Source organism: Rhinichthys klamathensis, unplaced genomic scaffold (genome assembly GCF_029890125.1).
Source record: "Rhinichthys klamathensis goyatoka isolate OS25496 unplaced genomic scaffold, OSU_Roscu_1.1 h1tg000105l_1, whole genome shotgun sequence".
Lineage (NCBI taxonomy): Eukaryota > Metazoa > Chordata > Actinopteri > Cypriniformes > Leuciscidae > Rhinichthys > Rhinichthys klamathensis.
Genome location: NW_026606644.1, coordinates 1,484,624 through 1,500,226, shown reverse-complemented (window position 1 = coordinate 1,500,226; position 15,603 = coordinate 1,484,624). Strand labels below are relative to the sequence as shown.

The window sequence follows — 15,603 nt, the reverse complement described above, 5'->3', positions numbered from 1 at the left end:
AATAAAATATCGCAATGTGAATTTTTTTTTTTTTCAATATCGTGCAGCCCTAGTGCACATGATTTACATGTTCTATAGCCAAATTTTTAAAAATGCACTTTTTAAAATGCTAAACACGAGGAATCCCAGCATATGGCTCAATCTAAAAATTCTGCACATAATCCGTATAATGATATAATCTGTACATTTTGATTATTGTAAACATGGAAGGCTAAATATTTTTATATTTAAATTTCTGATAAAATTAAATATGACCCTTCATTAAATGTAATTTATGAGTTGTCTGACAAATTATGTATTTTGTCTAAGTGTATACTGTTTTTTTTTTGATAATTGGATGTTGTGTTTTTTTTTCCACAGAGGACTTGTGGGGATTAACCCGGAAACTGGATCAAAAGTTGCTGCTGGAAAGCGAGACAAGAAAATGCATGGAATGAACACACATGTATGCACACTGTTACGAAAGCCAATGGACTTTGAATGGCTTGTCATTTAAACATAAGTATTCCAAAGGAATTGATACAAGAGACTCTGACCTGAAGTTCATGATTGAGGTTCAAGTATTCTTGCCATTTTTATGGATTTGGCAAATTAAAGGTAGGCACAATTTAGACCATTTCTTTTGTTTATGACTGAAGTTCAGTCACACTTTAGGGATGTGTGCCCTTTATAATTGATATTTAAAAGATTAGTTCACCTCAAAATGAAAATTTCCTGATAATTTACTCACCCCAATGCCATCCAAGATGCTCATGTTTTTCTTTCTTCAGTGGAAAAGAAATTAGGTTTTTTGAGGAAAACATTTCAGGATTTTTCTCCACACAATGGATTTCAACCGCAAACCTAACCCTAACATGTTGAAGTCCAAATCAGGGCAGTTTCAAAGGGCTCTGAAGTGCTTCAAAGGGCTCTTCACGATCCCAGCTGAGGAATAGGGCGATCGATCGAATACAGCGAAACGATCGGTTATTTAAAAAAATAAAAAGTAGATACTTTTTAACCACAATTGTTCATCTTGTGCTGGTCTGCGACACGTCATCGGGTCACGTTATCAGTTTAAGTTATTTGTCTGTGTACTCCGGTTCAAAAAGGTAGGGAAGGGTGAAAAATATTTTATTATTTTCTTTTTAAATGTTCGCGACCTTTCCAACTTGATAAAGTAATACGCTGTAGCGCATCTCGGAGATGGTACAAGACAGGCATCTGTGGTTAAAAAGTATATATATATATTATATATATATATTTTAGAAAATGACAGATCGTTTCGCTGTATAAGACCCTATTCCTCAGCTGGGATCGTGCAGAGCCCTTTGAAGCACTTCAGAGCCCTTCGAAACTGCACTGATTTGGACTTCAACATGTTAGGGTTAGGTTTGCGGTTGAAATCCATTGTGTGGATAAAGATCCTGAAATGTTTTCTTAAAAAAACGTAATTTCTTTTCCACTGAAGAAAGAAAAACATGAACATCTTGGATGGCATTGGGGTGAGTAAATTATCAGGAAATATTCATTTTGAGATGAACTAATCCTTTAAATGCTTCTGTTCTCAGTGGTTCTTTCCAAGGCTAAAGCCTTTCATTTAATGTGCAATCTCCATTTGTGTTTTTCCAAATATATTTTGGAATCTGGTGCTTATGTTAAACAGACATTATTGCACAATAAATTTGTTATATTTACGAAAACCTGTTATTGTGAGTTTTATTTGACAAAAAGGCTGAAACTTAAAGCAAACGTATGTTTACACTAACTACAGTTGAGATTTTTCACTGCTGTGATAGTGAATTAAATTCAACAGTAAATGCTCTACTGTAAAATGTATAGCAGTACATGTAAGTTCATAGTTGCTCTTGTAATTTCTCTTGCATTCATAAACATTATTTCGACTAATTTTAGAGTTACAGCTGTAAAGACAATTTTACAGGAAATACATATATATACAGCAGTGTGCTGTGTTTTTACGGTACAATTGTAGTTAATGATTTACAGTAATTGTGTACATTTTTACAGTCTTACTGGCAATTTTGGTTGCCAGTAAGACTGTAAATTTTACAGTACAGTTGTAGTTAATGATTTACAGAACTCTTGTAAGTTTAACAGTATAGTTGTAGTTAATGATTTACAGGACTCTTGTAAGTTTAACAGTATAGTTGTAGTTAATGATTTACAGGACTCTTGTAAATTTTTACAGTCTTACTGGCAACCGAAGTTGCCAGTAAATTATTGTAAATTTTACAGTAAATTTCTTACAGTGCACCAATGATAGGTCCCTCGTGACCACAACCAAAGCACTTCATACTTTTTGAAGGTGCATAAATCGTAGTAGTCCACCTTAAATTTCATGACAAAACTTAGCTCCAGCTGAGGTGACTTGCAACCTAACGCAATCTTCCTGATTTTAGACACAATTTTACCATGTCTCATTAATTCCCTTTCAATCATATCATCTCTGATAAATGGCGGTACATTTGAAAGCGTAATCCTTTTAGCCGGCTGGACCAAAGGCATTACCGGGGTAAAAACACTGTTGACGACAATCCCTTTCACTACAACGTCAATGACTTTCTCTACACTATTAAAAAAAAATCACTACAGCACTATTCATTCTAGCTGCAGACAAAATACTAGAGTATCCAACTTCTTCAGCGACTGCAATTGTGCAATCCTTAACAGAACAACTCTCCGCGGGGATGATTTTAATACCATGCTTCCGCGCTAACATATCCAAATTTTGAGACGCTGCCATAACGGCCAGAGTCTCTTTCTCAACAATATGTTTGCCAAACAAAAGATTTACACAAACAAACCGCAAAAGATAGAAAAACTCACTCATTCAACAGCGTTCTCTTCCACTCACGTGCGCTAACTCTACCCACTCACTCTCAACATCCGCTCAGAGAGAGATAGAGAGAGAAAGAGAGAGAGAGAGATTTCCATTAATAGGCCTACAATGTTAATAAAATAATAAAAGTCGAATTCCCAATCTTTAGTTTTACAAAGTAAATTTTATTTTGAACACAGCATATATACTTAATATATAATATATATACTTACTATATCTATATATCTATTATTTATCATTCATGTTATCTCAGAATGCAGAGAGAGAGAGAGAGAGAGAGAGAGAGAGAGAGAGTGTAATTCCCCCAATGTTGATGAATTAATAATATCTGAATTTCTAATCTTTAGTTTTACAAAGTGAATTTGATTGTAAACACATAGCATATTAAAGTTACTTAAATGTGTCACCAATTTCAAAAGAAAAGCTCACTATATATACTGTATATATAATTTTTAAATTTGAAACATCTAGGCATCACCCGAAAATGGAAATAATATCAGATTGATTTCTGCCAATCAAATTTCTTCAGATTCATTATGAGAAAGAAATCATCATACTTTCACTCTTTTTTTCTGCATATACTCTAGAAACTAGACTCTAGAAGCTATAGTAAATGGTATATTTTACATAAAATGACACTTTAAGGTGTTTAAATAATATAGATAATTCTACTACAACTACTTCACAATTCCTTAAAGCAATCTAGTTGACTAAAAATAAAACCCCCTTTATTCTTATATATATCAATAATTTTTATATAAAGATGTAAATAACAGATTACTTTTCATTACATTTTCCTTTGGAACTCGCTGTACGAGTGATCTTCTGATGAAACACCTCTTCACCTTCACCTTTTCTCCAGTTTATTTTGCTGTCACTTTCCAACCCCAAGCTCTTCAGCTTTTCACTGATCTGGAAGACCAGCAAAATAATAATAATAAAAAGTCCAAACCTAATAACAGCAACAATGTGATATGAGAGTTGCCTGCTCAAAACTCACAAGCACAATGATATTGGATTTTCTGGGCGTCTGTCATGGTACTGTTAGCATCCAAAATTTGACACTGAAACTGAACATTATTTTTAAGGCAGAAACAAACCTCATTCAGAATGGCAGTCTGTAGTGAAGGATCATTCAATGCGCATTCTCCATTACAGGAGAATTTCAGTCTGACAATCTGCCTTTTAATTAACGTGTCATCTAGAGAAATTAAGAGTTCGTCATCATCAACACAGAAGATATATCAATAGAAATGTAATGATGCACTCCGAGCCGGTTGAAAATCGATAAAAACGTCACGATTCAAGTCGGTTGAGATGTTTAACGAATCGCGAGACATATTTTAATCAGCAGGGGCGTTTACTATACTGTGACCTCGCTTTTTGTAAGTTGTAGCTAGCTTTATGGATGGTGTGTGCACACTGGTGCCGAGCATTTTCAGTTCATTCCAATGGAGTTTGTGAGCACGCGTGAGCGTGAAGCTCAACTTCTTTGAAATTTTGACTTTTGACTAATAATCACCACAGTAAGAAGCTCTAGTCACAACCATCTGCATGTAAATAGATATTAATAGGCAAACAAAACTGACTGGCGGAATTACAGCCCCTTGAGCCACGGAGATCAAGGTGCATCTGTATTTTCATGGCAAACGATATGAGGCTGTTTGTTTTCTACCGTAATAAATGCATTCCAGGCTCTGCCTCATCAAGAGAAAGACCAGCACGAAGAAGTATTCCACAGACTTAATGAGAAAGCTGTGCAATTGCATTGCCAGGTGTTGTATTTATTTACTATTTCTTTCTCTAAATGTGTACATGGATTTTTGTTTTTAAATAATTTGATTAATATGGCATATTTTCTAAATGTGTTCTGTTTTTCTAACTCTTGCAAATGTAATGATACAAATTATAAGAAATAATATTAAAATCTTGCCTTTATAACAATGTGAAACCCCTGTCACTCTTGTACTTAAATTACACTTTGTGCTAGATGAGGGTGAAGTAGGTGCCAGTATCACCGCCTGCAACAGACAGACTGAGCTGAAACATGAAAACAGCATTGGAAGATCTTCCTGGAGGGTCTTTTTGGGGATTTGTTTAAAATGTCAATTTCGTGTTATTATTTGGCATAAAATGTATTTCAATTTTACAAATAAATTTGCTGCATTTTGTCTGAGAAATAAAAGGACTCTTTTTCAATTTGTCTTAAGTCATATTTTGTTAAAAAAAATCGTGAGAAAATCATATCGTGAAACCAGTATCGTGAATCGTATCGTATCGCATTGTGAGTTGAGTGAATCGTTACATCCCTATATATATCAATGACAGTTGTTTGTAATTTCTATTTCAAGAATGATCTATAAATATGTTGTTTGAATCATTTGATTCTGTTAACTGTGGAAACTCACCTCCATGGCAGATAAAAGGATGCTTTAGATCACAGCTGTATTGAGCCCATTTCCCAGAATCAGTTGTTGACACGCCGACGCAGTCACCAGATCCTGAACTCTGGGATGGTTGTCCTGCTGCCCAGTTTCTGAAACTGAGATTCCTGCGATCAGGCCATTCCCAAGAGTCCAGGAACAGACCAATCCAGAGTGATGCATGATTACTGATCAGATTCTGCTGCTCTGCGCTGCTGATACTCGCCAAATCAGTGTGTTGTTTTCTGCAGTAACTCTGAGCATCTCTCCATGTCATAGCAGTCTCAGTGATGATGAAACCAGTGCTGTCTGTTCAGAAACAGCAGATAAAGACCAGCCCTTAGTCCAGGATCAGCTAAAGTATGGGGGAAAATGAACCAGATTTGAGGACTCACCATTGAAACACACAAATGGGAGAACGGTGCTGCAGCTCTCATCGTACCAGCTTCCATTAAAACTCCTCACACACTCCCCATCACCATTTGGTTCTCCTGGATTCCAGTTACTGTACTGGGACAGTGGGCCCAAAGACCAGACCCAGCGATACTTTGCTCCATTGTGGAGACCTATCCATACTGAACCACTGTATCCAGCATCCACTGTATTTACCAGCAAACTCACGTCGCTCATGTTGTCAGCAGTGGCCAGATCAGTGAATCTCGCTCTGCAGTAACTCTGAGCATCTTGCCATGTCTTGCTTTCTTTTATAAACTGGTACTGGTACTTGCGCCCTTTAGGAGGAAATGACAGGATTGTAAAGATAATAGATATTTGAAGATACAATCATGTTTAAAAAGCATACTGCTCTAAAACACGTACTATTTTTTGGAGCAATTTATAAGCTGAAATTGAACAAATTAAATTTGTAATAGACTGAATATTACTAGTCTAATAATAAAGACGGCCTATTCAGAACTAAACTGACACATTTGGGAGACATATTGATCCAAAATTATTGACATTAAAGATTTTTTTTTTATCCAACCTGATCTCACAGGGAAAATAATTATGTTCTGAGGTGGGGATTTCATTTGAATTTGTATGATGTGAATTGCAAAAAAATTAAACATACCCTAAAACATAAACATACCCGTCACTGAGGAGTAATCAGATAGTCTAAAAACTTACAAATGTGATTATGAATTTCATCTCTAATTTGTATGAATTCGTACAGAGACTATGAATGTTCCAAAGGTTTCTCAATTAGCCTCTTACAACCAAGTCCAGCTCACGGCCTTCATGTGTGGTTTAGCATCTAAACCCGGCGGAACCATTTCCACTGACAGGAGAAGAGGTGAAGGTGAGACACCTCTGCTGCCTTGTGGCTATACCTAGCCATGGGTAAGGCTTCATGGGTCAACCCTGAGGATAAATCCAGAGTTGGAGTCCCGAAGGCAGCTCTGGCAACTCCTGCGACGGCATCAAAACCAAGTTGTACCTTCCTTGGATCTTTCTGACCTGATGCATGGGTAACACCTTGTTTTCCATAACATTTTTAGCTGGGCTTCACGCACTAGAGAGGCCACTCCAGCTTCACTATGCAGTGTCAAATCAACAAGGGAAGCAACAGTCTCTACCGGTTAAAGTAAAAGTGAAAAGCCTCTACCGGTAAAGTGAATCGCCAGGGGTTGCTTCTGATGGTGGGAGAGACCATTGTGTCTCATTTGGGTATAACGCCTGCCTCAAGCTGGGCAGCCCCCAGACAGTTGGTTGCTACATTGCCACGGTCTGGTAACCCCACTGGGTGCATGGGTTTTTAAGGTGATAACCTGATAAACAGGTCAATAACCACAGGCACAAGGAAACTGTCACAATTGACTGACATAAAGTGTGGAAGGTGGGTCTAGAACCCGGGTCTCTTGGTCAGAGAAAGCTATTTTTCTACCTCTGGTCTACTGGGAAGACAGTTTGTAGAAGACCCATGTGCAGAAGCAAAAGCAAACTAGGAGGCTCAGATAACTCAAAAGCAGGCAGTCTTTACTTGATCTCAGTTCTCAATTACAAACAAAAGAGCAGTCATAGCTTTACAAAACAAAACATAAACTAAGCCCAATGGCAACAGAGAAACAGAACTTAACTCTTCTAGAACTCAGGAAATTCATAGATGGTGGGCTCAAGACTGAACACAGCTCAATGAAAACTCCCAACTTAAATAGGGCTTTCTTCCTTCCAGGCCAAATAAACAGCAATGCAAGTGAGAGAGAGCAACAGATGCTGTGCACAGTACTGTCATTTCCATCTTTGGCAATAAGACAAAAAAGTCTGCAGATTAGTTTGAAGCCAATGCCAAGGTGACAGGGCCAGTCATTGAAGCAAAGAGACCTGCAATGGCCGTTTATAAGACTTGGCCCAATCAACAAAACTTGCAGTAGAAGTAAGATTCAGCAGGTGGCTTGGTGATCTGCCAATGATTATTGGCTACATCTTTGCTCCCAGATACAGTCTGCCACAGATTCTGGAAACATCAAGAGGATGTATTATGGCATCAAGCAGGCATTGGGTCCTACACAAAAGAAGACTCCACACCTGAAGTCTGTCATAGGGAAGAAAATACAAGAAGCAGATGGAATGATGAGTGGAGGACTACTCAGAGTTATATGCCGGGGAAAACATGGTCTCCGAGGACGCCCTGGATGCCATTGAGTGCCTGCCTGTGCTGGATAAGCTGTATATGGAACCTACCCTAGAGGAATTGAATGCAGCACTAGATGTCCTTGCCCCTAAGGCACCCGGCAAAGGATGGTATTCCTGCTGAAGTCCTGAAGTGCTGTGATTTTCACTCTCTATAAGAGCAAAGGTGGAAGAAGCGATTGCAATAACTCTTCGCAGCATGCAATAATTCTCTTGCAACAAATCTCTCCTAAGCGTAGCTGGGTAGCTGTTCGCTCAAGTTGTCCTGAGGTGCCTTCAAGTTCTTGCATAGATAGTTTATCCGGTGTCACAGTGTGAAGAACAATCAACTATTCTTTAACCACAACTTTACTGTTGTGGTTACCCAAACGTTGTATTTTGGAATTAAATTATGGACAGTTAATACTTATTGCATTTTTAATTTTGAAAGTATGTGGGAATATCACAGTGCATCTTGAGAAAAATGGTACAATGCATTTGTATATGATTCAAATGGCTTTTTTTATATATTCATGAGTATACATGAAGGCCACTTTGATTTCCGGTGCTGATATACAAATCAAGTCAAACAATAGGAATAGACTGATTTAAAATAAAATCACAGACAATAGACTGACACAATAGAGTGCTGAATTACTGATATATTTTTGTAAGCCAACCTGGAAGTTGGCATCACCCTGGTTCACTCGACAAAAAAGCCAATATGATTTTTCCATTGGCTTTTTTTATTGCAGAAAATAAGGTCTGTGACTCATAGAAGCTCATGATTCTTACATATTTGTTAATCATGATAATCTTCACACACAACTTTTATGAAATTTGAAGCAAATACAATCTGCAGAAGTCAAAAGCTAAATGCAGGCTATAAACAAACTTTTACACGGTATCATCACTTCAACGTCACCATAAAGACTGCGACTATAAACACAGCAAGGCTGTAAAAACTAATGTATAGATGAGTTTACCTTTTCAGCTGATGTAATTTAATGTCCCAGACAACCTTTGTAGTCTGTAGCCTTTTAAAGCTTTTACTCATCTTATAAAAGGCTGGCTAAATGGGACCACGGTTGTCGGGGACATTAAACATCATCAGTCAAACAGGTAAAAACTTCTAATAACTAGTTGCTTTCACAGCCTCATTGTGTTTATTCTGTTAATATTTATTCTGTTATTGTGTTAATTTCACTCTTGCGAACTATTAAAACTCGAACTTTCAGGGGAAATGTTTTTAAACAAAGACTGAAAGAGTTGTCAGAAGCTTAGTGATGGTGAAGTTGAACTCCTGCCACCGTGGTGTAGTTTGTTTATAACCTACGCTTAGCGTTTGACTTCTGCTGATTGTATTTACACTTCAAAATTGATAAAAGTTGTGTTCATTTGTATAGATTATCAAAATGCACCTTAACGCTTTTTGCATAATAAAATAAATGATTTGAATTCATACGAAATCACCAACTCGGAAAATAGCTACATTTTCTCATGAGATCGGGTTGTTTGTGAAGCCACAGCTTCCTTGCATGCTTTCTGTATAGGTTAGTCTATAATTTATTTGAAATAAAAAGTAAACAAATATATTGTGCTGTTTTGAGTGTCAGGTTTTTAGAATTACATTTAAAAAAAAAAAATTGTGATCAGTGCATTGTTGTGCTTGTACACACTCACAGTTAAATTCAGTTATGGACAATATTTCTATTCAGAATATGAAATGATAGTCATTCTGTCTAACATGATCTAAATTATTAGATGCTCACATCCATGGCAGATAAAAGGATACTCCAGATCACAGCTGTATTGAGCCCATTTCCCAGAATTGGTTCTTGACATGCCGACACAGTCACCAGATCCTGAACTCTGGGATGGTTGTCCTGCTGCCCAGTTTCTAAAGAAGCGGCTCCATTTGTCAGACCATTCCCAAGAGTGCTGGAACAGACCAATCCAGATGTAATATCCAGATAAAAGAATCTTGGTTATCTGTTTATTTTCCTCAGGGTTGTGGATAGTGGGCAGATCTGTGTAATACTGTCTGCAGTATCTCTGAGCATCACTCCAACTTTTAGCGCTCCTTACTAAGATGTATCCATTATTTTCTATTGAGAGATGCAAAAAAAGAATAAGTTCATAGCTGTTCTTTCCCAGTTAAACTGCTCAATAATACATTTAAAAGAACAGGGAACTCACCCTTGTAGCAAACAAAATATTTGAGATAGTTACATTCCATATCAAACCATAAGCCGGAATAAGAAGATACACAATCTGCATTCTCATTTGGCTCTCCTGAACCCCAGTTAAAGTACAGGGAAGATTTGCTTTCTCCATTAGACCAAGCCCAACGTTTCTGTGTCCCTCTCTTCAGTCCAATCCACACTGATCCACTGTATCCAGCATCCACTATATTCACCAGCCTGTTCACATCATCCATGGTGTCTACAGTAGCCAGGTCAGTGTACTTCTCTCTGCAGTAACTCTGAGCCTCTGGCCACGACATTCTCACATTTATATAGTGGTACTGACGAGAAAGAGCAGAACTGCTCCAGAAGAGCCCTGTTAAAATCAAAATGTTAAACCATCTATGTGTACACATCATCATAAATACAGATTACACATGATCACACTAACCTGACAGCAGCAGCAGCACAAACAGACTCCTGTCCATGACTGAACACACAGATCCTCTCTGCTGGAGTCTAATAAGAGATGATCAAACATTAATAAAACATTTCTATCACAGTTCTGTAAGGAGTGAATACAAACAGTACATTGCAAATGTATCATGACTTCACATACTTCATGTCAAGAAATGCACTCCATATATGTTTAATTAAACATCAGAACTTACCAAACCCTTTTTTCTTTTAACAATTTCTGCATTTTATTCTCAAAATTTTAATTATTGTACCAATTACATTAAGTTTTTAAAAGGTACTATTTTAACAATCTGCATAGTATAAAACTGGTCCATACAATTTTTGAAAGACAGTGTAGAATATAGAATGAATGAGGCATTTATATAGTGCTGTATATGTACTACTGTACACCCAAAGCGCTTTACAATCATATCAGGGAATCTCTCCTCAACCACCACCAGTGTGCAGCATCCACTGCGATGGCAGCCACAGTACAACGGCGCCAGTGCGCTCACCACACACCAGCAACAGGAGGAGAGAGGAGAGAGAGTGATAGAGCCAATTCAGTGGATGGGGATTATAAGGAGGTCATGAGCGTAGTGTAGAGTGTAACCTTTGATGGAACTGATACTTTCTAGGTGTAGTAAGATATAGACCATAGACATAATAGAGAGTAGATGCCCTATCGACCGCTACTACCTATTGATGCTGACGAGCCGTGGGGCCGCCATCTTGGACCGGTCACCCGCTCCACTCATTGTAATTTGTAATCTGCGTGTTTAATTAATCATACCGAACTGAGTACCAAACTGATTTTCACGCTGTTTTTTTTGTTGTTGCTGCAAAGGTCAAATGTAGCTATGATACAGGATACATGGTTCGGTGTATTTTAATATTTATAGTGGGCCTAACAGTAATAGAATATTCTGATATATGATTTAAAGTGACCAGACGTCCGAGATCAAAACTGGGAACATAATCCCTGAAAAGGGGGAAAAAACATGGACATTTCCAGTTTGACTATCAATCTGATTGAAAAACCTAATGTTGTGTCTTCAAAAACAAGACGGGGACAGAGGTAGTTTTTTTTTCTGTATTTAGGGACAGGCAAACAAAACCGGGGACGTGACGTCTGGTCACCCTATGATATGTGATGCAGGCTATGATAGGTATCTTGCAAATCACACACTATAAATATGATAGAGAAGCAGAAAGAGTTGGTGGCAGTAAAGTCAGATATTTTAATAAGTTGAAGAAAAAATATATGATTATATTATATTATATTAGAGTCTACTTGAAGATTTTTATATTAGTATCTCTCTGACACACACACACACACACACACACACACACACACACACACACACACACACACACACACACACACACACACACACACACACACACACACACACACACACACACACACACACACACACACACTAATAAATTCAGATTACATATGGGTTTTGAATTTTTTAAATGCTCAGTTTGTCCACCAGATGGCATCCATCTCATTTCAAAAATTGCTTTCATGAGGCCTAGGCTTGACTCTAAAATGAAATACAGCTTTAAAAAAAAAAAAAAAAAAAAAAAAAAAAATCTATTATATTCAATGGCGAAAAATGGGTCATAATTATTGCATTAATATTAATTACAAATCATTTTTATTTTTGAAATTATCTCAAAACACCAAAAAAGAAACGAAAAAATATTATAAAAAACAAGTAAAAAAAAAAAGATGATTTTAAAAAAATAAATATTAATCCCACCCTTCCGGCCCATTTGGACCCGAAGGTCCTGAGTGTGACTCTGAAATGAAGGACCCCAGAGGGTTAAGATATTTTAGATTTAGTCCGAGACCTTTCTGTCCCTCCATTGAAAATGTATGTACGGTATACTGTCCTTGTCCAGAAAGGAAATAAAGACTTCATCAAAGTAGTCCATGTGACATCAATGGGTTAGTTAGAATTTTTTGAAGCATCGAAAATACATTTTGGTCCAAAAATAACAAAAACTACGACTTTATTCAGCATTGTATTGTCTTCCGGTTCTGTTGTGGATCCGCGTTCAGTGCCGCTGATGACGTAAGACGCTGCTGACGTGTGTCTGGTGCGCCCGAGCTTCGTTTACAGTCTGAGGGAGACGCACGCTGTAAACAAAACATGTCTAAGGATTTCGACACAGAGGAAGACTTGCATTTTTTTTGCCCAGCCATATTTATTTGAACCCAATACACGGACGCACCAGATAACACATCAGCAGCGTCTTACGTCATCAGCGTCACTGAACGCGGCTCGACAACAGAACCGGAAGACAATACAATGCTGAATAAAGTCGTAGTTTTTGTTATGTTTGGACCAAATTGTATTTTCGATGCTTCAAAAATTCTAACTAACCCACTGATGTCACATGGACTACTTTGATGATGTCTTTATTTCCTTTCTGGACAAGGACAGTATACCGTACATACATTTCCAATGGAGGGACAGAAAACTCTCAGACTAAATCTAAAATATCTTAAACTGTGTTCCGAAGATGAACAGGTCTTACGGGCTTGGAACGACACGAGGGTGAGTCATTAATGAATAGTTCACCCATTTTTGGGTGAACTAACCCTTTAAGGTTGTTGTGCTATAGAGTGTCTGGACAACCACTGGACAACATATGTACTCGTCACCGCCCTGAAGCGCGAAAATCAGCCTTTTAAATTTCAACCAACCGCTGGGCCGTCTCATTCATCATCAAGCAAATACGTGAGAATTGCGTTTAATTTACCTCAGCTAAATAAGATACGGAATTATACAAACACAACTTCCTTGTCCAATGTGACATTTATTTGAACATCTTCTGGTCAGGTTGGTATGATAAATATTTAACTTTATGCCAAAAGTTATAAGCCATAATGAAGCCAAATTTACTTTAATGATGAGTAGGCCTAATTGATTCCAGCACTCCTTGAACAGGCAGCGACTAAGCGCGTACATGTTGCACGTTAATTTTTTTTCCCTTTTTTTTTGGGAAACCGCTCGCATACCTTTATTTTTCCTTTGATTTTTTTGTCTCATTCGTTTCTTTGCTAGATTGTCTCATGTCTGCTCATACTAACGTTAGTCCCTCCCTGTATATAATATGTTTTTTTCTCTCACAAATGTATGACTTTTGGAAGTGCAATTTGATTACCATATGCTTAAAAAAGTTGAATTGGCTAACTGTCACGAGGTGACGAAATTTCATCTTTTGTCTCCGTGCAAGGCGGAACTAATGTTCGCCGCAATTGCCTCCCGCCGGACTCATAACAATGGAACACCGGCTTAAAAAGGAGTGAAGCTCCGCGATTGGGACACGTTGCCCTTAGGGGAGGATAAAGGCCAATTTATACTTCTGCGTCGGGTGCGCGCAGTACGTACGGCGTAGCATACGCACAGACGCGTACCATACGCCGTACCCTTCGCCGTAACCTGACGCGCACCTCCTCAAAAATGTAACTACACGTCGCGACGACGCGGACCGCAAGATCTGTGATTGGTCGGCTTGGGAGCATCGCGTTTCCTCCTATGCATTTCCGGCGTGTTCTTCTGCACCGCCCGCCATTTTTAAATTCTAAGTACAGCGAAACTGTTAAAAAAACTAAAAATTTACCTTTTCCACCTCGATAAGCTCCAACTCCAACATGATCTGCTCTCTTTCAGTCGGCATTGCTTGTAGTAACCTAAACTCAAAACAGCCGCGAGGAATCTTCTTCTTCTTGCCGCGAGGAATCTAAACACAGTGGAACATTAAAACCCTCCGCCGCCAACTAGCGTTTCGGCGCTGTACTGCAGAGCAACGCAGACCTAAACGCAGAAGTATAAATGCTCATGACGGCGTTGCCTACGTGCGTAGCCCACGCCGTACACTACGGCGTACACTCGACGCAGAAGTATAAATTGGCCTTAAGAGGAGAGAGTACAGACTGGAGGGTGGTGTTGTTTTGGGGACTGTGATCTCGGAGGAAGCGTGAGCATTGGAGAAGAAGAAGTGGGGCCGGCAAACGGGCGCGGCACTGTGAGTTTGGGAGAAAGAGCACGCCGACTCAACGGGAAGGAGGGAATCGTTGGACATTGAGATCGTTTACGAGAGACTGTGAGTAGTCCAATCAATCTCCATCTTCCTCTCTCGTGTCTACGGGACTCCTTGATGTGAATGCCAGGTCAGAAAATGGGTGACGGCCCTCTATATGTGTATTTCCCACGGAGTGCTGAGATGAAGTGATGTGATGCACTGTTTTGATGTGTGAAGTGTGAACTTAAACCCGCTGGATGTCCATTACTTACCTGAGTTTTCTATCACGTTCTGAAGATATAAGAAGAGGCTAACACTGTTGTACTCCACAGACAATTGAGTGTATTATCTGACAGTGCCTATTGTGAAGAGGAACACGTGGGTGAATGCTCGACTGACTGCTTTGCAGTGAAGTCCCCCAGCCGTGAGTTCTCTGTCTGTCGTCTGTGGAAAGAAGAGGATTAATTTACGTGCCTGTATATTCACCTGTCTGTTCGCAGCGAAACCCTCCCGCTGCAAGCTCTGCGTCTGCCGGCCCCACGAGAGGAATATGTGCCTGTATACTCACCCGTCTGCTTTGCAGAGAAGCTCTCCAGCCGTAAGTCCCCTGTCTGTCACCTGTGAAGAAGAGGATTACGTGCCCGTATGCTCACCTGTCTGCTTTGCAGAGAAGCTCTCCAGCCGTAAGTCCTCTGTCTGTCGCCTGTGAAGAAGAGTACGTGCCCATATGCTCACCTGTCTGCTTTGCAGTGAAGCTCGCCAGCCTGAAGTTCTCCAGCCTGAGGCCTCCAGCCATAAGCTCTCCGTCTGTCACCGTGAAGAAGAGTACATACCTGAAACGCGCACCTGGATTGTCCTCGGACGGAACGACCCTGTGCAGAAGACTCAACCTTTAAATCTTTTATCCTATTTTATATTTAATAAATTATTATTCCTTTGAAGTCTTGTTGTCTGTCCTTCTTGCCTGGCCTCTGTCCGACTCCCCAAGGGTGGTACTGGTCCTGAGGGGTGGGTGCAGCCCGATTGGCCCGCCCCGACCTGT

General features: G+C 39.1%; 1 protein-coding gene across 1 annotated transcript in view; it reads right to left on the bottom strand.

Moving 5' to 3' along the window:
* Window positions 1-15,357, bottom strand: part of LOC130087187 (macrophage mannose receptor 1) — an 81,395-nt gene extending 66,038 nt beyond the window's left edge. Inside the window, exons 1-6 of the mRNA XM_056253412.1 lie at window positions 15,215-15,357; window positions 10,510-10,577; window positions 10,072-10,434; window positions 9,645-9,980; window positions 5,658-5,993; window positions 5,248-5,571 (exon numbers count right to left, since the gene is read on the bottom strand). Of these exons, the coding sequence (XP_056109387.1) occupies window positions 5,248-5,571; window positions 5,658-5,993; window positions 9,645-9,980; window positions 10,072-10,434; window positions 10,510-10,577; window positions 15,215-15,357 (1,570 nt within the window). The remainder of the gene's footprint in view (window positions 1-5,247; window positions 5,572-5,657; window positions 5,994-9,644; window positions 9,981-10,071; window positions 10,435-10,509; window positions 10,578-15,214) is intronic.
* Between the last annotated feature and the right edge of the window lie 246 nt (window positions 15,358-15,603).